This window comes from Muscardinus avellanarius (assembly GCF_963383645.1).
Source record: "Muscardinus avellanarius genome assembly, chromosome: 4".
In the NCBI taxonomy this organism is placed as follows: Eukaryota; Metazoa; Chordata; class Mammalia; order Rodentia; family Gliridae; genus Muscardinus; species Muscardinus avellanarius.
The window spans coordinates 108762243-108783547 of NC_137789.1; the positions used below are offsets into that span (position 1 = coordinate 108762243).

A 21305-nucleotide genomic window follows, 5' to 3' on the forward strand; every position below is an offset into this window, starting at 1 on the left:
CTTTCTCTAAACAACTATAAAACCGTTTTTAATTCTCTTAAACTTGAATGTCTCCCTTACTAGCCCATCTATTCTCAAAGGACTGGAAGCGTGTTTTATTTCTCTTTGTACCCCCCAGGCATTTACATACCTGCTGAACTGTAGTGCTTGAATGTTGCATTATCAAAACAGCCCGTATGTTTCATATTCACTGCACTACCATAAATATTTTAGAATTTTGTTCTTCGAATGTCCTTCTTATTGCTTAACTTCCGTTAAAGGTAATTCCCCATACTTACTACTTTCTAAGGATTTAGTTCATACAAGCACATTCTTTAACAGCCAGCTGTTGACTTATTAAATTGGTTAGTCTGAAAAATAAGGAAATCAACCTTTCTTACATTTCAACAGATTACATCATTTTTTCTTTGGTATCCAACTGATACTGAAATGTATCTATGTGTTCCAGTGAATTCTAGTGACTACTTTCAGGATAAAGAAGGTAAGAAAAGGAAGTGGAAGCAAAAACAGAAGGGCAGAATGCAAGCAGAAAAAGAAAAGAGCAATATAGAGCATATGCTTAACAATTACTTGGAAAATAAACTCCAAGTATGAAGAAGAATAAAGTATGGGAAGTCCTGCGATGGAAACCACAGAAAATAAAATATAAAACATAAAAGTATAAGTAAAAAGAGGGCACAAGAATTTTGCACTGTTACAAATCCAAATGTTTAACTGCTATTTGTAAACTTTAATGTATTCACAAAACAGTTAAACATAGATATTCAATGCCGACAATGAGATAAGTCTAAGTTAAAGAGGAAGTATAAAAATCGCATGAAAAATAGAAACAAAGTTCCCATAAAAACAGACAGTATGGCCTCTCAATTGCTTTCTCCCCTAAACAGGAGACCTTGGCCCCTTTTACCAGCAATGTAGACAGCTGAAGGTGTGTAGTACTGAAATGTAATGAGCTGAGAACATTGTTTTCCATTGTAGGTGTCATGTGATAGCTGAGAGGAGAGTTGGGGGCCTGGTGATTATGTCTTTCTGAAGACTGGCTAGGGAAATGGAGCATTCAGCTCGGTGCAGCAACAGCACCTACATATCACTATTTTCATCTATATAAAGAGCTGGCATATGGGTGGACATAACAGGGTGCTAGATTTAGTCTTAAAATAAGGAAGCATGTTCTAACCATTAGAAGTGTGCTGAAGTGGGGGCTATGTTTAGAGGTGGGACATTTCCACTTGCAGGCAATTCATAAGCAGAGACTGACAATTTGTAGAGCTGGCGTCAAAGAGAGGCAGGCTCTGCAGAGGCCCCGCTCAGTGACCTCCAAGCTCCCTTCCACCTCTAAGATTCTTTGACTCCAGAGACTGGGGATTTTCCATGCAACTCTGCCCTTCAAGACGGATGGATCCGTCCTTTTCTCTAAACCCTGTAAGTTCAAATTCAGATTTCTACAGTAGAATTTCTTTTCATTGAAAAGAAATGAAATCATTGACTTACTCTAATTAAGTAACTGAACCATGTGTTTCAATCTACAGTCCATGAAAGTCATTACTAATGCATTAAATATAACTTGAGTGACTGTTATAAAAGTGGAGGAGTGATACATAGATTTCTAAATTCAGTATTTGCTGTAAAACAATTTAAATCATGTTTGTTGTCTTGATCATGTAAATGTGGGTAAAATATGATTCTCTTGCATATATAACATTTTAGTTCCATAACTCAGCAGTGGACCATTAGGAAATTTCCTCATAAGACAACAGTGGTCTTCCTGTGGCTAAGACACAAGAAATGAGAGTGAGGATGCTCTTTATGTCTGTTTATGTCTAATATCCTGTTGCCTGGTGGAAGGAGGCGGCCAGGCTCAGGTCTCCAGAGGTGCCAGAAGGAAGGTTTACAAGTCCTCTGGGTTAGAATGGGATAGGACGGAATAAGAGACAGCTTTGGAAAGACAAAATTAAAAATAATCAAAATAAGAAAGCAGGTGGGTTAGATATCCGGGGAGCTGAAGAGCCAGAAACATAAAAATGAAATAAAACAATTGGGATTCAAGAAATGAAAATAGGAGTTACTGCCCCAAGTTGAAGAGTGTGTGTGTGTGTGTGTGTGTGTGTGTGTGTGTGTGTGTGTGTGTAATACTGGAGATGGAGCCCAGGGGCATTCTACCTCCCAGCTACACCCCCAGACCTATTTTTTATTCTTTATTTTGAGACAGGGTCTCACTGAGTTGCAAAGGGCCTCACTAAGTAGCTGAGGCTGTCCCCGAACTGGGATCCTCCTGTCTCAGCCTCCCAAATGCTGGGATTAAGAGCGTGCGCCACCATGCCCAGCCCCGAGTTGAATTTTATGTACTTTCCTCCACTGTGCAAATGATCAAGAGATGGCAGAACATTTAGGGAAAAAATACTGCTCACTGTTGACACTGGAACTTTTTGAAAATGAGAAATGGACTCCTACTGGGGAAAAAAAATGACATAATGACCGCAGATGTAAGGGAAGGCTTGGAAGGAACAGAGTCAGAGGGTTGGTGAGGCAGGTGCTGGAGATAACCTCACTCAGGTTCTGCTATTTGCTCCTCCTCCCATTCTACCAGTTTTAATACTGGAGTTTCCCACACCCTTACCCTTACACATAGCTTCACATTCCATGGTTTCAGTTATCTGCTCTCAAACATGGTTTAAAAGATATTATATGAAATTTTCACAAATAAACAATTCGTAAGTTTTAAAAAGTGTAGTTTTAAATAGTTCCAAGTAGTGTGATAAAATCTCACACCATCCTGTTCTGTCTTATTCCAGATGCGAATCATCCCTTTTTCTAGTGTATCCACATTGTATATGTCACTTGCCTGTTAGTATCAGTTGTCATTATTAGATCGACTGTTGGGGTACTACAGTGCTTGTGTTTGAGTATCCCTTACTTTACTTAATGACTTGCTAGAAAATTTATTTTGCTACATTGCTATAATTCTGTTTTATTATTAATAGCTGTTAAAGTCTTAATGTGCCTAATTTATAAATTGAACATTATCATACATATACATGCATAGGAAAAATACAGCATATATAGAAATGAATACAATCAGTGGTTTCAGGCATTCTCCAGGAGTCTTGGAATGAATACATCCTCCAGATAAGGGAGACTCCTGTACATCCTTGGGGGAAGGAACATGGCAACTACAGTTTTATTACAAAGCCCTACAGCCTGCACAACTTCTTGATCTTGGAAACCCAGGTGAGTTGGTCATACTAACTGGACATGATGCAGCCTCTTTTCCCACAAGTTAAGAGTCACTGATTTAAAATCTAGGTAAACTAATGGAGGTTGGATGTAAAGTACAGAGTTTTGGGCAAAGAGCACCATATCACTCTCATTTATTCACTTGAAAAGGCAGAGACAAGGGGACCAGGAGGGGGCTAAAGTTCAGTGTGTACTGACCACGGAACATGTAGTGCAGGAGCATGAGGGGTTGCTGGAGCTGGCAAGGACTCTTGAGACCACTGTGTCGGGGGCCTCAAGGTTTAGTTGTCAAGGTAAAAGGCTCAACTTAAGAATGTATGGGCTTTGCCAACATTCAGAATTCAGACCCAAGACTTTTCCCATCTACAGATCTTCAGAGCAAACTATAATTTCATATAGAATATCCTAAGTTTCTTGAGAGATACAGTTATAAAATAATGACTAAGATGAAAGAAATGATACCAGCTGGGTAAACCAGTATATTAGTAAGGTAGGATTGGGAATGAGCTCCTATACTTGGAAATATTTGCACACAGCGATTAGAAAGAAGAGGTACTGTCAGCAGAGCAACGTGGAGACCAGCAGTGGGAAAGCGGGGTATGCGCTGGGAGTGGTGGCAAGTAGAGGCTCTGGACTGGAAATGAGGTCAACTAGCAGTAACTAGAGGGAAACAAGATTTAAACGCTGGCTCTGGCTTAAGAATAAGTGATCCAGTGGGGCGTGAGGACACACGCTTGTAATCCCAGCATCTGGGAGGCAGAAACAGGAGGATCACAGTTTGTGGACAGCCTCAGCTACTACTTAGTGAGGCCCTTTGCAACTCAGTGATAACCTGTTTCAAAATAAAGAATAAAAAATAGGGCTGGAGGTATAGCTAGGAGGGAGAATGTCCCCAGTACCACACACACAAAAAAAGTGGTCTTGAATGCAAGGCTAAAAATCACTAGAAAAACCAGGAAGGCAGAAAATGACAATACTGTGGTTTAACAAAAAGATGAAATGGTATTGTCCTTTGTGGTATTTTTTATAATGATGAAAATTGAAATTAACAAAATATCGGAAGACCGGGCGTTGGTGGCTCACGCTTGTAATCCCAGCATTTGGGAGGCTGAGACTGGAGTATTGCGGTTCACAGACAGCCTCAGCTACTTAGTGAGGCCCTCTGCAATTCAATGAAACCCTATTTCAAAATAAAGAATTTTAAAAAATAGGGCAGGGGGTGTAGCTTGGAGGTCGAATGCCCCTGGGTTCCATCTCCAGACCCGCAAAAAAAAAAAAAAAAAAAAAAAAAAAAAAAAATATATATATATATATATATATATATATATATAAGAGATTAACTGGATACATTTTGGCATGTTTATAAAGAAGGTTGTTTTAAAAGATCCATTAGAAATTTATTGAAATAAATTTATTGAAATGGACATGTTCATGTATTTTCATGTTCACATTATATTTTAGTGGCAAAAGGAGGTTTTTTATTTCTTATTTTTTTGTGGTACTGAGGGTGGAACCCAGGGGCTTTTCTACCTCCAGACTATACTCACAGACCTATTCTTATACTTTATTTGGAAACAGGGTCTCACTAAGTTCCTGAGAGCCTCACTCAGTAGCTGAGGCTGGCTTCAAACCTGTGCAATCCTCTCAGCCTCCCAAGCACTGGGATTACAAGCCTGCACCACCACACTCAGCTAAAAGGAGGTTTTATAATAAGAGGTATTGCTATTACCTCATCTCCATTCATTCAGAGGGAAAAAGGAAAGAAAAAGAAGGGAAAGAAGCTAAATATACATATGCACAGAAGATTATTCAAAAAACCACATTTCAAATAATCACAGCCCTATTTCTCTGTGTGACCTTTGCCTCCTGAGTTTAATGTCCCTTCTGAAATGGAAGTCTACTGCTTCCATGGTGAGAAAAGAAAGATCACAACGAATGCCCTAGCAAATTAGAAGGAGGACGTAAAAGTGGCACGACAGGTATTAAATCGTGTCCAAAGTTCTGAAGTCTTTGGTTTGATAGTTAATATTTAGCAAGAAACCCCAGCTGTCTGTGGCTTGATTGCTTCTAACTGTCCCTGGGAAGCTGCCTGTCAGAGACAGCCTCCAAAGCAGCCATCTGAGTGTCACCAGCACTGAGCTTTTGCTGATGAGATTCCGCCAAGTGCTTTGCTCTGCAGCAGATGCTGGGGAGACCTTCACAGGAGCTCCAGGGGAAACCCATAAAGCTCTGCAGAGGAAAAAGAAGGCCCCGCTAATCAATGGACTCAGGAAAGTCCTCCAAGCTGACTGAGACACCTGCCCTAGAGGTTGGCTTCTGCTGCAGAAGACACTAGAGGCATCCTGGTAGCCTGGGGAAGCCGGGGCTTCCTGGACAACCTGATCTGTGTCCCATAAACTACATTTCTTTCTGATAGAAAAGGGCTCTCATTTTAACTCTCCTTTTTGGAAAACATAATCCCCCCTCCTTTGACATAAATATATGAACATGATCACTTACTGACCTCCTGCTCATAATCTGCTTCACGTATTTACATTCCCCATTTTAACTGACAACCCACACCAAATATGCTTCGTGTAAAGCAAGTTCTCATTTCTTCCACGTGAATAGTGTAAATGGGAAGTAGTTGGGGACATGGGGGGAATTAGCATTTTTTGAATCACTGCACTGTGCTGGTCATTTCAGGTTCCATTTAATTTGGACTCTATAACATCTCTTTGTGGCGGGTATTATTATGGACGGGGTTCAGAAGTTCACAAAGGTTGAGTAATTGACTTCAGATCCTGCAGAGAAGAAGTTACTGTGTCAAAACTCACACCCAAACCTAACTAATTCTGCAGCTCCTGCCTAGGCCCTTCCTCTAATTCCACAGAGCTGTTGAGAATCAACTTTCTTATTATTTCAGAGATCCCTGAGAGTACAAACAAAACAAAACAAAACAAAACAAAAACAAAAACAAAAAAAAACCAGGCCAGAGGCCCAGATTAAGTTGTGTGAGCAGACACAGCACCGACTGTATTAATAATTTAGATTCCACTAAAGCTAAAATGAAGCTCCAGGAAAGCAGGTCAAAATCGAGAATGCCAAATGAATGTAAGAGTGCTCGCCCTGTGCCACAAACAGAATCCTACTAATCCATGAGAAGGCAAATAAAAACATAATGCCTATCAGATGCCAAGTGGAGGGGTAGATAATTATTTTAATCTTATCCCATGGAAAAGCCACTGAAACACACTATTTAAAAATCAAATTACAACCAGTCACTGAAGACAAGGCCGTTCTGCAGGAGGCTGGAGGGAGACCAAGACGTGGACTCCATATGCAGGCACAGGAGAAAGCCACGCTGCCTTCACCAGGCGGCGGGACTGTGGGAAACAGGCCCGGGGCCCATGCCGGCCAGGTCATGACATAGTCAGCAGGAAAAACATGCATTTTAAATGTATTCCTGGTCACCTTCTGAGATCCAATTTCAGATAAGATGGGGCACATTCAGAACCTTTTGAAACAAATCACAGACTGAAATTGAGGTGGATTATCAGGATCATGAGTTCTAGAGTAATGAAGACAAGTGAATATGTGAAGTTCATTTGCCTGGTTTTCTACTGTTAATATATTAATTCTATTTGGAATAAATTTGGATGGAATCTATGTGCATAATGAAACCATTTATTTTTAGATAGCCCAGAATGACTCCAGCTGAAGAGACATAATAAAGCAGGGATTATTGACAATGGTCATGTTTTAAAGGGTAAAAAATTAATGACATTCAGCATTTTGAAAACATCAATATGGTTATCTTCCTGTTACTTAAGGGTAAGCAACTGAATTCTGAGTGTTGACAGAGCTAAGTAAATAAACTCATCACATTAACGAATCAGGGCACATTGTGGGCAATGGGAGCATTTGGTGACTTCAGACACTGCCTGCATCTTCTTCACCCCTAAGCATCCAGGTCGCAAATATGTGGTGAGGAATTCGAGGACTGGACATTTCTGGGATTTAATAATTGAAAACAAAAATGCATCATTCGAGGTTATAGTTCTGACATATGTTGCTTCCCTCAACTATAAATCCATGAGGCTAGTATCTATTGGGATCTTTTTGTAGCTCATTCAAAATTGCTCTGTGCCTTGTGATAATGCAAACCATTAACATTCCCTTATCACATCTGAAGATAAAAATATAAAGCTCAAGTCACGCATATTATTCCAAAAGTACTTTTTAGTTGGTGTTTACTCTATGAAACAAATGAACAATAATACTGGTGATGACAAGAGGCAGAGGCATGTCATAAATACTGTGAAATAGAATGAAAAACAAAAGTAAAAGTTTCTCTGAGTGCAAAAACTTTATAAGATGACTAAAGAATCTACAAGCAGAATGGCAAAATGCCAGGGTGGTGGGGTGGTGTTTGGAGTCCAATGGCTATAGGTTCAAGTTCTACCTATGTTTTTTTATTGTTACCCATAAATTCAATTTCTAAGTTTCAATTTCTACATAGGAAAAAAAAGAATGAGGCCAGCTTCACTCAAGTATTCAGTGGGATAGCAGCTTTTGGTACCTGTCAATTATTTTACTGTAAGTGGAACCAAACTTTATCTAGCAGGTTTCCTGTTATTTCAAACTGAGGCTTGCTAGCAAAGGTGAAAAACGTCTAATTTTGAATAACTGAAGTTTCTGAGAATTTCAGTGTTTTGCCAAGTATCCTCCCTTGAATTTTGATTTGTTGTTCTTATTGTGGCAGTAAAAACAAAGATCACTTCATAAAGCCTATAAGATCTTTTCTAGGCTGATAATAAAAGAATCTGACGAAACCCATGATGGTTCAATGTTCGTTTTTTTCTCTATGTCATCAGCTAAAGTTGCTTTTTGAGGTTGGTGTTAATTTTTTACCTTCTACAAATTCTACTTTTATTTTCTAATATAACATCCAAAAATGTGTGTTTGAAGATCCTGAGTAAGTTATTTAAAACCAACTGCTTCCATAATTTTCTTGGCTGATAAGCATGAAATGGAAGGTACTGCCAAACATGTAAGGAAAGGCTCATTTAAAAAACCAGTCAAGTCAGCCAACACAAAGTGATTTTGCCACTTAGCTCCCAAAATACAAACATTTTGGCAATTCACTATATTCACATCCCTTTAAATATAATTATTGTCATGTTAAGGTAAGATGGTTTCTCAGTAAATGTGTACAGTGAATTTGAAGTTAGAACAATTTATTTAATCCATCCAGTAATATTACCCTTCAACTCACTATGCCCCATTCCTTCTTATGTATTCATTCATTTATTTATTTACTTTTTTTGGTACTGGAGATTGAGCCCAGGGGCATTCTATCTCTGAGCTACACACCCAGCCCTATTTTATTTTATTTTATTTTCATTTTGAAACAGGGTTTCACTAGGTTGATGAGAGTCTCACTACTTGCTGAGGCTGTCCTTAAACCTGCAACCCTCCTCTATCAGCCTCCCAAGTACTTACAGGAGCGTGTCACCATGCTCAGCTACCATGCCCCATTCAATACTGTTCTTTACGGAGAAAGAGATAAATCCTAAACAGGATTCTGCAGGGGATTTTTTAGTGAAAGAATCCCTAGCATGGCATTTTATAACCAGGAATAAATTAATCTCAAAAGGCCTGATACTATACTCTTTAGAAATGGTGCACCCCATTGTAGAGTGGTAGGAAAAGCACAAGGCCAGAAATCAGAGTGACCCAGCATAGAGTTTCAACTTCTTACTAACTAATTTTGTGACTTTGGGCAGGTCGTTGAAATTCATGGAGTATAACTTCCTTAATATGTGATACTGGGACTATAATACACATTACATGAGGATTCAAAATATTAATCAATTTCAGGTACGTAACAGAGTGCCTGACCCGCTCTAAGTTCAATGATTTAGAGTTCAAAAAATTATAGAATGGGTAAATTCTGTTCCACATCTGCTATATGATTCTTCACAATGATCACAATATATAAACTATGCAGTACAGATTCCTTCATTCAGCTCATATAGGTATTTTTACCCAATAAATATTTCAACATGTAGGCTTGAATCTGCACAATAAAGTTCATTTGGTAAAATAATTATCTGATACTTCCTCTCTGTACCTGTATCTACCTAGTGATCATTTGACTACAGAGAGAAACTAATTAATAAAAGTGCTAATGAATGAAAAATGTAGTTAACATATGAGTTTGGGGAGTTATTTCTCAAAATGTCAGATTTAATTCCCCCAAGGCTGTAGAAAAGTTTGCAAAGAGCCAAACAGAGGATAGGACTCAAGTGGTTATTTGGGGATGGTGGTCTATTAGTAACATTTCATCTGCCCAATCAATTCAGCAAATTGTTTCCAAGTGCTTATGAGGTAAAAAAGTTGTTAAAAACCTCCTCTTGCTTTCTGAGTTATTTCACATTCTGTCTTGGCTACAGTTACTCCATTACGTTTGAGAGCCCATATCATAGAAAAGGAAGCTGCAGCTCTTGCTAAGTATTCCTTTTATGCCAGGAATCTGGCAAAATGCATTTATTTACAATATCTCTACTAAAAAATTAATATCTCGGCTTCATCAATATGAAAACTGAGGCCCAAAGAAATTTAGTTCAAGGCCACACAGCTAATGAGCAGCAGCTTCGACCTGAACTCACATTGTGATAGCCCAGTATCACGACTGTAATACTCACCCTCCAATCCCTCATCTTTTGCTTGCTTCTCTATCTGAATAATGTTCTTAATTTTTTTAATTGAGACTTTTGTTTTCATATCTTGTTCAACTGCATAGACTTCTTACAAAATTGTATTTCACTGGGATAAAATAATGATGCTCATATCCACGAAGTCACAAGATTTTTAGGGGCATCCACATTCACTCTCTGACTTACAGTACCTGGGAGATTTTGAACTTTCTTCCAATTCTCAGATGGCTTAGTTCTCTTTTCTATTCCTCCCCCACCCCCTTTCTGACACTACAGCACTAGGGATTGTTTCATATATGTTAGGCAAGCACTCTACCACTGAGCAACAGCCCCCCACTTTTTGTGTGTGTGTGTGGTACTGGAGATGGAACCCAGAGGCATTCTACCTCTAGGCTATACACCCGACCTATTTTATTTGGAAATAATGTCTCACTAAGTTGCTGAAAGCCTCACTAAATAGCTGAGGTTGGCTGCGAACCTGCATAATCCTCCTGTCTCAGCCTCTCAAGTACTGGGATTACAACCATGCACCCCCACCTTTTAAAAAAACTTAATTTTGAGATAGGATCTCCCTAAGTTGCCCAGGCTCAGCCTTCAGAGTAGCTGAGATCATAGGCATTCGTCATGCCCAGCTCTTTCCCAGGCATACTATATATCCCCCTTCTCCAATGATGGTACTCAGTGACTTTGGTTCTGCCAAAAGCCAAGCTATAGACCTGGCAGATAGAAAAGTTAGTCTCTGTTCTATGTATTCGAATAAGATTCACTCAAATTCCAATAGAACCAAGGGCATGCCCCTAATTAGTCAGAAGGTCACCAGTGGCTGAAAAATAATTTACTAGGCTCAATTAAATCTAAATTGAAATCTCTACATTTTAAGGCAGCTCTTGCATGGGATAGTGATGGCTCATCCTCTTTCATGGTGCCACTTTGAATCCATTACAGCATAATCTTGATTAATTGGGATAAATACCATGTCAATTTCCAATGCTTTGCACTCAATTCTTCTATTTTTAATTTGTACATACTAGGATACCAGTTTGGGCAAAACCATAGAAAAATGCTTATTTTTATTTTTTTATTTTTTATTTTTGGTGGTACTGGGGTTCCTGGAAACCCTTCTACCTCCGGGCTATACTCCCAGACCTATTTTTTATATATTTTTATTTGGAAACAGGGTCTCTTAAACCAGTGAGGCTGGCTTCAAACCTGTGCGATCCTCTTGTCTCCGCCTCCCAAGTGCGGGGATTACAAGCGTGCGCCACCACGCCCAGTGAAAAATGCTTATTTTTAAATGCTATCTTTCTATACAAATACTTCTTTAGAATTTTTTTTTTTTTTTTTTTTTTTTTTTTTTTTGGTGGTACTGGGTTTCCTGGAAACCCTTCTACCTCCAGGCTACACTCCCAGACCTATTTTTATACTTTTTATTTGGAAACAAGGTCTCTTAAACCAGCACAGCTGGCTTTGAACCTGCGCTTTCCTCCTGTCTCCGCCTCCCAAGCACGGGGATTACAAGCGTGCCCAGGCTAGAAAAAAATTTTTGAATAATGTAACTGAGGTGTGTGTGTATGCCAACACTTTCATTTTTTCAGTCACTAGATTCCACTAAAATTTATTTTAAATGTATAAGTACATTCACTAATCTACAATGGCCTATACAATGCCTAGATTTTACAGTTAAATTTGAGTGATTAATAAAAATGTCCAATTGCTAAACAAATTAATTTTTAAAATCCTCAAAGTGATCATTTTTCAATTGACATGAGAATTCACCATGGATGTTCGTTCGTAAGAACCCCAAGAAAGCCTTTCCTGTAGAAGTTTTGCCAGCCCAAGCAAGGGAATAAGAATCACACAGACCTTGGTTCCAAGCCCAGCCATTTCTGTGACCTGGAGAAAGTTGTGTAGCAAACCTGAGCTTTGCTTAATGCCACTTTACATGCAGATAACTGTGTCATTATAGTGTTGAAATAAATTCAAAGGGAAGGAGTATGAAAGGTAACCAGCACATAGGAGAACCACTAAAAAAAAAAGAAAAAGATTTTTTAAAATCTTTTTTTCCATCTATGCAGAACAGTGCAAATGGAATTTAAAACAGAGAAGACAGATGTCCTACAGGTCCCCCCTCAATATTACCAGTACTTTAGCACAGAGGCAGGCACAAACTAAGCACACAACACATTTGAATTAAAGAGATGCAGGTAAAATGTGATATGCTTAATATACACCTTCTTAATAATCTAACTAGAAAATAAACCAAACACCTGCCAAATCCTCTGCCTTTCCTCCCAGTACACCTATGAAAAGTCAACATATTTATATATTGATAGTCAACAAAGCAAAACACACAGAGTAATATATCATCTTATCAATGAAAAACTAAGAAACAGAAAAGAGATGGAGTGTGAAGAGTAATGAAGAAGTAGTTATTAATAACTACAGTACGGAAGTGCCAAAAAGAACTAGAAATTTTAAAATAACACATTCAGACATCAAAAATTATGTAATGCAGGGCTGGGGATAGAGCTCAGTGATAGGGTACTTTTCTAACTGGTGCAAGGCTCTGGATTCAAGTTCCAGGAATGCAAAAAAGAATTGTGTAATTTATATCCAACATGATTTTATACTGATCATAAAGGAAATTTATCAAGGGTAAGAAAGTGTTAATAATGTCTTTTAAATGAACAAAGGAGACAAATATATACCATTACAATAACAGAAAACATAGAGAACTAACCAGCTGACAGATTTTCTTGCTTTTAAATATCAATGATAGAACATCAAAGGATTAAGGTTTACAACTTTTACCATGAGTGAGTTAAGCCTTCATCTACCAATCCTCCTCTGAAAGGTGGGGTAGTGGAGATAGGCTGCAGGGAGATGTGCCCTAAGAGAGACTTGCTGGGTTTTGGTGAGTTAAAACTTATGGGTACAATTCCTGAAGACTCAGGATTAAAATAATTCACTTACTTTTCTGTTAATTTGTCTGTTCATTCTGAGCAATGACCAACACTATATAGCTCTTACTTTGTGCCAGTCTGTTCTAAAAGCAACTCAGTAAAATATATTACAACCCTATGAATAAGGACACACTTTCAGAACTTTCATTTTGAAGGTAAAGAGACTAAGATACAGAGAGGTCAGAACTTCCCCAAGGTCACACAGACAAGTGATAGTGCCTGCATCTGATCTCAGACAGTATTATCCTACAGTGCCTGTTCTTAATCATTACACTATACTGTCTCTCATCCATCCATCCATCCATCCATCCATCCATCCATCCATCCACCCACCCACCCACTTGTTCACCTTGCAAGCAGCAGACTGATTGTAGCAAAGAGTTATATAGAGCTGACCCTCACGGAGCTTACAGTCTCCTGAGTGAACAAGAAATGTAGACACATTCTAAAGGTACAGAATATTAAGGATGTTAATACAGAGACCAGGGTTCCTAGAGACCAGAGGTCTCTATACTTGAAAGAGCATGTTCCCTATATCTCAAAAGGGTCTACACAATCATATTCCACAAAGCATCCAGCTGGTACAGTACAACATCTTACACAATACCTCGGGCAAGAGGAAAGCCTGTAAAATGTCCTGGATCACTGACCTTCTATGGCAAGAAATACCACTATACTTCATGTCTTCTACAAGTCTGTTCTCAAACTCTTTGTTGCTTAACCCTTAAATAAGACTGCTGGAGTTTCATGATGATAAATTCAGAGGCTAAATATCAACTCCAAAGTCCCATGACCCAGGTGTAAGACTAGGTCCCCCTATGACTAGCTATAAGAATTTGGGAAAATTATCATAAGGCTTGTTTTATTTATTTTTTTTTAAAGTTGATGAAAATAATACCTTCTGCCTCATGGGAGGGGAGAGAGAGAGAGAGAAGAGAAGAGAAGAGGAGAGGAGAGGAGAGGAGAGGAGAGGAGAGGGAGAGGGAGAGGGAGAGGGAGAGAGAGAGGAGGGGGAGGGGAGGGGGAGGGGGAGGGAGAGAGAGAGAGAGAGAGAGAGAGAGAGAGAGAGAGAGAGAGACAGAGAGACAGAGAGACAGAGACATACCCCAGGGAATTCCTTTGGGCATCGCCTGGCATAGCAGGAAGCACTCAATACACCCACGTGTTGCCCTTATACCAATGTGCCTTTCTTTTCCTTTTCTTAGTGAGTATGGAGCCTAGGGGCTTTCTGTCTCTAAGTCACACCTCAGTCCTATTTTAATTTTAGAAACAGGGTCTCACTAAGTTGCAGTGGGTGGGCCTGAGTTGCTGAGGCTGGCCACGTGATCCTCTGGTCTCAGCCTCCCAAGTACTACAATTACAAAGTGTACTACCGCACCTGGCTAATCAGTGTGCCTTTAAGGATTGAAAGTCCTGGGAATTTTCAGTCCTATCTTTCAAAACAATTTTAAAAAGGGAACTGTAAAGCAAATCATTAAAAATATATTACACAGGGTAAGAAACACAGACTTGCTCCAATATTGGGTTACTTGGAGACATGAAGCTTATTTAAGGTTACAGATGACTAGAAAACAGATCATGTACAAGATTCTCTGAAAGAGCCCACTCTGATGTACAGCTAGGAAAACATTAACACCACAGACTACCTATGTTTTCATCAAAAAGATGAGTAAGTGACAGAAAGATCATAAGTTTGTTGCCAGTCTCAGCAATAAAGTCAAGTCCACAGCAACTCAGTGAGACCCTGTTTCAAAAATTCCCTAATGTACGTGATGTGCATTCACAAACATATCAAGTCAATCACTAAGCCAAACATGAGAAGGAGGGAATTGGGGAAGGGCTAAATGAATGATGCGTGCATGTATGCCTCTACCATTTGATACCCTATTAAGATGTATGACTACAATGCACCAATAAAAAATAAAATAAAATATAGGCCTGGAGGTGTAGCTAAGATGTAAAATTAAAATGCTCCTTTGTTCAATCCCAAATACCAAAAAAAAAAAAGGAAGACAAGCTAGAGAGTTAGACTGTCCAAATCGTAATCCCATCTCTTTCCAACTAGTGTGAGAACTTAGGGCAACCAGCTTCAAATCCCAGGCCTCAGATTCTTCATCTACAAATTGGAGAAACAAAAACACAATCTTTGCAGGGTTGTTCTGAAGGGTCAATGAACTTCCACCTACAAAGTAATGTAAAACCCTTCCTGGTACATAAGAAAGGGTCAATAAATGTCCGGGGAGAAAAGACAAATCCAGGAAATTTAATTCTTCATCTTCCCCTTCGAGCCAGGAACTTGGCAGTTACCCTAGAATCTGATCTCCTTCTCACTTCCTACCTATGAGCCATTGCCAAGTTCTGCTGAGTCTTCCCTTAAATATCTCCTGTGTGCTACACCCCCTCTCCCCTGGCATTCTCCCCAGGTTCAGACTTTCAGCAGCCCAGGCCTGGCTCTCCATCAGAGCTTCCTGACTGCTCTCCCCACTGCTGTCTACCACGCTGATGCCTGAGTGCCAGCATCAAACCATACAGCTATCCACAGTGTTCTCTGACTCCCGGCACGGTCAAAGTCTCTCCCTCCTTTGAGCAGGAAATTGTCCAAACTGGGTAAAACGGCCTGCACCTGCCTTCATGCTCTGGCCCCTGCCTACTTTTTCTACTAGTAATATGCTCAGAGCTCCCTTGCTACAAGCTTTCCAAAATGCTCCTTGTTTCCCACACAGCCCAATAGTCCTACTTCCATCAATTTAGGGATGGAGTTCCCATCCTTCTGCTTGTCTCTTTCCCTGGCTCGGCTTCATGGGGGTCCTTCCCTGAACCCATTACAGCCATGGGGGAGGTCTTTGTGTAGCCTCTTGTGGCTACTGTTTTATACTGTAAGTGGGGTGCTTAGTGATGCTCTTGTCTCGCTCCCCCCTCTGTTGGGATCAACTCTACTGCTGCACTATTTTTGTTTACCTTTGTCTCTAACATTTTGTGTGTGTGTGTGTGTGGTACTGGGGGTGGAACCCAGAGGCTTTCTACCTCTGGGCTATACTCCTAGACCTGTTTTATACTTTATTTGGAAACAGGGTCTCACTAAGTTTCTGAGAGCCTCACTAAGAAACAGCTGAGGCTGCTTCGAACCTGTGTGATCCTCCTGTCTCAGCCTCCCAAGTGCTGGGATTAGAAGCATGCGCCACCACGCCCAGCGCTGTCTCTAACATTTGATGCATTGCCTGATTCACAGAAGTCCACCAAGAAACATCTGCTGGATGAATGTATGAATGTGGCAACAGATACTTGTTCCTGCTCTGCCACTGATTAACTATATGAATTTGACATTAATAATCACAAATTATATTAGTCATGGAATTCACTGATACTTTTTTTTAATACTTAGCACCATGTCACGTACATTTAATACAGAAAGGAACCCCCTACTGGTTTCCTTTATAATTCATACTTCTTTACGTTACCTTGGGGTTTTCTTTTGATGAAACATAATATATATGAACATGTATTCAGATACTAAAAATCCTCATGTATTGAATAAGTTAGGGTCATTTATCCTGACATTCCTCACTGTGGAAATATATTTCTTAGTCCACGAGGAGGGATTGAAACATGCCGGGACTGTGGTACTGGAAGCTAGTGGCAACGAGGGATGTGCAGGAGAAGCATCCTGCATCCAGAGAAGGGCCTCTCTGACTGTGAACCTTCATGGATGCCTGGCAGGGCGGGCCATGTGCTGACAAGTCCCTAGGGGCCAGGGATCCTGCTGGGCCCAGGGATAAGACGAGCTCCTCTCTGTAAGTGGCTTAGGACAGGGATCCAGCATCAACCCACCCAAAGGCACCCTCTAGCCTGTTTGCCACTTAACGACCAACATAAGTGGCCCATGAGGAGAAAAGTATAAAGAAGAGAATCTATCAGAGAAGAGCAATAGAAGAGATGGGGAAGAGATATCGGTATATACACCCAATATTAGCTTTCAAACTACATGCTTTCCCCCCCTTCAATCCAGAAAAATTGGTGACAAAAAATGAAGCTGAAAGGCTGTTTGTGTAGGTCAGTGGTAGAGTATGTACGTCACATGAGCAAGGCCTTGCATTCAATCCCAGCACTAAAACAAACAAAACACCAAGGACTCGTCCACCTAGCTACATTTGCTTTGTACCAATAGAAATTCTTTTTAAAACACTACTTGTGCCAAGAATAAAACATATTTTTGTTAAAATCCAACTAATTACAAATTCCTAGATGTTCTCTACTTTTTTGGGGGGAGGGTAATCACATATTCATGGTTAAAATATTGAAAATAGACCAATGTGTAATTCACTGGGCTGGTAAAGAACCGGATAAAATGTGAATGCAGTGTTAAATCTACTTAGGCGTTAGGATTTGATTATAATACTTAGTAATAGCTCAGGCTGTAGGAGGCCCTGTCACATAGATACAATCAGAACAAGCTGATCTGCTCAGGCCTGAACTGCAGGACTGTCATGGGCTATATTCTTTATTTTATAAATTAGATACTCCTTTATCTAATAGTATATAATAATAGCTTAGATATGTCCATAATTTTTCTATTTTGTGATTTTATGATAGCACTCATTATTACTTTGATGTAATTAAAATATTTGGGAGGGTATGTCTACATATGATCAAGAACAACTATCTCCATAAGAACCCTCAAAATTATATTTAAAAGCAGTATTTTTTTTAACTCATATGGGATCTGAAATATGGAAACAAAGTAGCCCACAGACCATAATTAGGATCTTGGAAATGAAAAAGAAACTCAAAACAATTCACTCTGTAGGGAATAAAGGTTATAGATGCCATACTGCTAAAGAAAATCTAAAGTGTGTCTTCAAAATAACTGAATCTTAACTTTGTACATCAAAAGTAGTCCATGAGGCCATCTGATTATAAATATTGTATCACCCATAATACACTCCGATCCTTGGTAGGAAATATGTCTCTTATACTGTGTTATATGTTAACAAGCAAGACCACAGTGAACACGCTATCCACGAGCCACTGTTGGGGTCGACTCCCTGAGTGTCCTGAGCACATCTGAGTCCGCTTACACAGTTACAATAGCGATATTGATATTTCTCCATGTTCTCTTCTGGTTGCTAAGAGATTTACATTAGACAGACTCTGTTGTACTCATAACAAAGCATTTGGGTCCACAAAGCATTTGCTTCAGCTCAATGAGTCCTGAAACTCCCTCTGCCTCACCCCTTCCCTCTCTAGCTTCCAAGTCAAACAGGGCCCAGGCTCCAAGGCAGAAGACTGGTCATGGTCATGGCTGCCACGGAAAACTGCCGCACCAAATCCTGCTGAGGCTGACAACCTTACGTGTAGTATTGACCATCACAGTGACACCATATCTTTACATATATATACATCCCTTTCTCATGTGTCTTAGAACTAGATTATTGTGATGTCTGTGGGGCTTGGGGGCAGGAAATATGTGCAGAGAGGGACAATCAATAGTGACCTTCCCACAGAAAAACCTGGTCCAATCAAACTGGACCAGAATCTAACAAGGCAAAGCCATTTCATAACAACTGTGCTGGGGGAGGCTTTGAAATGTGTCTGCACAGGCCTCCTTACCCTAAGTTTGCACTTGTATGGAAATATACTCCAGAAGTTTATTTACAAGCACAAAGTAGGAACTATCTATATTTAACATCTTGCAGCAGAACAACCGCAGCCCTCCTGGCTCAGTCTTTAAAAATCTGCTTTGCCACCAGAGGCAGAGAGCCGTCTCCCATGCATCCCAACTCCAGGGAAAAGGGCAAAGGTACCCAAAATACCCACAGTTGCTCCTGAAGAAAGGTACATGTGGCAGATGGAATCTGAGATCATGTCATTTAGAACGCACATGCATCAACGCTCAGAGCAAATTAAGAATATCTTTCCCTTGGGGATTCTCACAAAGACACATGAAAATGCTTTATGACCTGACTTCCATATTCAGACCACAGACTTTTAGTCAATTTAGTATTAACTGCCACAGAAGAAAAGAACTTTGGGGCCTTTCCCCTAGGTGGTCCCAAGGGGTCGTATTGAGGAACAATCCACCGAACACTTAGTAAGTGCTCCCTAGCTAAGGAAAACACCACTGGCCTACAACATACCCCTTGCTTTTATTGGGGTGTTTGTAGGGGACCATTGGTCCCCCTGCTTTGATCTCAGGAGCTCAGTGCTGAAGGCTGCAGGTCCCAGCCGGCCATGTCACAGGAATTCCTGCATTTAAGGATAATCACTCTCTCCAGCAGGCAGGAAAAAACCTCTGTGATCTTAGCTTCATTTAACAACACAAAGTTATTTCTAGCAGCTTATTTCTAGGGTGCAACCTAACAAAATGCATCTTACAGGAATAAGAGGCATGGGGGGAAGGAAGAAGGGAAGGAAGGGAAGCAGGAAATGACTTTTCTGCTACGTCTTTAAGGTCACAGCTCTGCCGGAGACACGCACACGGTGACACAGTTCCAGCACAAAAGCTCCTTTTCCCTAAGACAGACCTCTAAGAAGTACAAAGGCTGGCTCCTGGCCTCTCCCGCAAGCCCGAGTCACCACAGTACATTTAACCTTGACCGGGCTGTTGCAGAAACTACTTTGAAGTCCCTCGCAACACCTTTGTGTGTCATGGAAACACTGCTGGTGTGCCTGTGAAGTACGGCGCACGTTCCGCATTGCCCTGCAATCCCCCCTCCCCAGGAAAAAAAAAAAAAAAAACCTTGCCCTGCTATGTGTTCCGTGCCATGCCCAGCCTGGGGCCATGCTTTACCACAAGGCTGTATCATCTGCTCCCCATTTACACACCCGATTTCCACTCTATACAGCATGTAAAAAGAGCCCTTCCACGCTTCTCACAGATGCCAGCAGGAGATTAAAACAAAAAGAATCCAGGCAAGATATACGCTCTGGCACACACGGCTACCTTTTTCTTGCGATCCCGGGACCGTTTGCGGTGTTTCCTTTTTTTCTCGGTCTCTTCTTCAGCATTGATCTCTAAATCCCTGTTCTTCTTTAATTGTGAGGCCGCATGAGCCATAATGCATTGAAAATGATCCTGTCAAGCACGCAGGGCTTCCTTGTAAAAGGTGATATCCTCGGGCACTTCTAATCAGGCGTGTAGCAGTATTCCACTCGCTGGAGAGAAGAAGCCTTTGACTAGAAGCAGGGACACATTCACGAGGCAAAGATGCTGAAGAAGCTGAGGCTTTTAAAAACCCAAACGGTGAGGTCCGGGCTTCCCCCTCCACCTTCCTTCACCTGCGCCTCTCCACAAGAGTGCAGCCATCGTAATGCATTTACCGTAGTGAAGACAGCCGGGACAGAGGAAGCTGTATTATGGCCGGATCCCCTGCCACCGGCTGGAAGTGTCTAAGTGATCCCTCTGAAGGGGGAATGCTGCAAAGGATGCTCCTCCGAAGGGAAAGAATTGAGAGTCACCGCAGAGGCAGAAGCAGCAAACCAGCACTGATGCTCAAAAACTATTTTAGAATCCTTCAAAAGGAAAGAAAGGGCTGCAATTTATACATCACCACTAGATCTGCACAGAGCATAATTTAACCCGTCGTGGAATGGAGTGGGTCTGACTTGAGTTCGACTGCTGATGGTGACAAAATATATAAAACGGGACTTCAAAAAATGCGCTAAATTTCCCTATGCGACCCTGGCTCCATTGGGACGACAATACACGCATTGCTGGTCTCAACAGTGCGTCCTTTATGCTGAGCTACCAGCCCCAATGCTTTCTGTGTAGAGAACTATAGAAGGGTTTGTTGCCTTTTAAAAACAACATGCTGATTACAACACATCATACAGAAAGGCGTGAGCATGTTGGTGTACGGAACAGATGCCTGATTCAAGAGGTTCCCTAGGACTCTCCTCTCATGTGGTCCAAGGGTCAGAGGATGGGGAAGTGGTGCTGTAATCAGTGTTTCAGAGTCACTGAAATGCAGATCTGGCTTTCAGTGTTAGGGTTCGCTTCAGTCACCTTACTAATTTTGCCACCTGAGTCCTCAGTGACTGCAGCCTCTGAATATTCATTATGTGAAGTGAAGCAGCAGCCGTGCTCATAGCCTGCCAGGGTGTCTTCTTCACTGGGGGAAGAAATCTAATAAGTAGAAATCAGTGACACACACACAAACACCACACACACACACACACACACACACACACACACACACAGCCTTAGAAACTGCTGAGATGTTAAGCTGGGCCTAAGCCAGGTAGACCTGAGTCGAGCAACCCTAATTTCACCTAGAAAATAAGGAGAATAAAAATAATAAAAAGAAGCTGGGCGTGGTGGCGCACGCTTGTAATCACCTTGCTTGGGAGGTGGAGACAGGAGGATCTAGCAGGTTCAAAGCCAGCCGCGCAGGCTTAAGAGACCCTGTTT

At 40.8% G+C, this 21305-nt stretch overlaps 1 protein-coding gene across 1 annotated transcript in view; it reads right to left on the reverse strand.

Annotated features, from left to right (window-relative positions):
• Positions 1-19952, reverse strand: part of ANK3 (ankyrin 3) — a gene marked incomplete at both ends in the record, with an annotated part of 351101 nt that extends 331149 nt beyond the window's left edge. Inside the window, one exon of the mRNA XM_080694807.1 lies at positions 19839-19952. Within this exon, the coding sequence (XP_080550933.1) occupies positions 19839-19952 (114 nt within the window). The remainder of the gene's footprint in view (positions 1-19838) is intronic.
• Positions 19953-21305: the final 1353 nt, after the last annotated feature.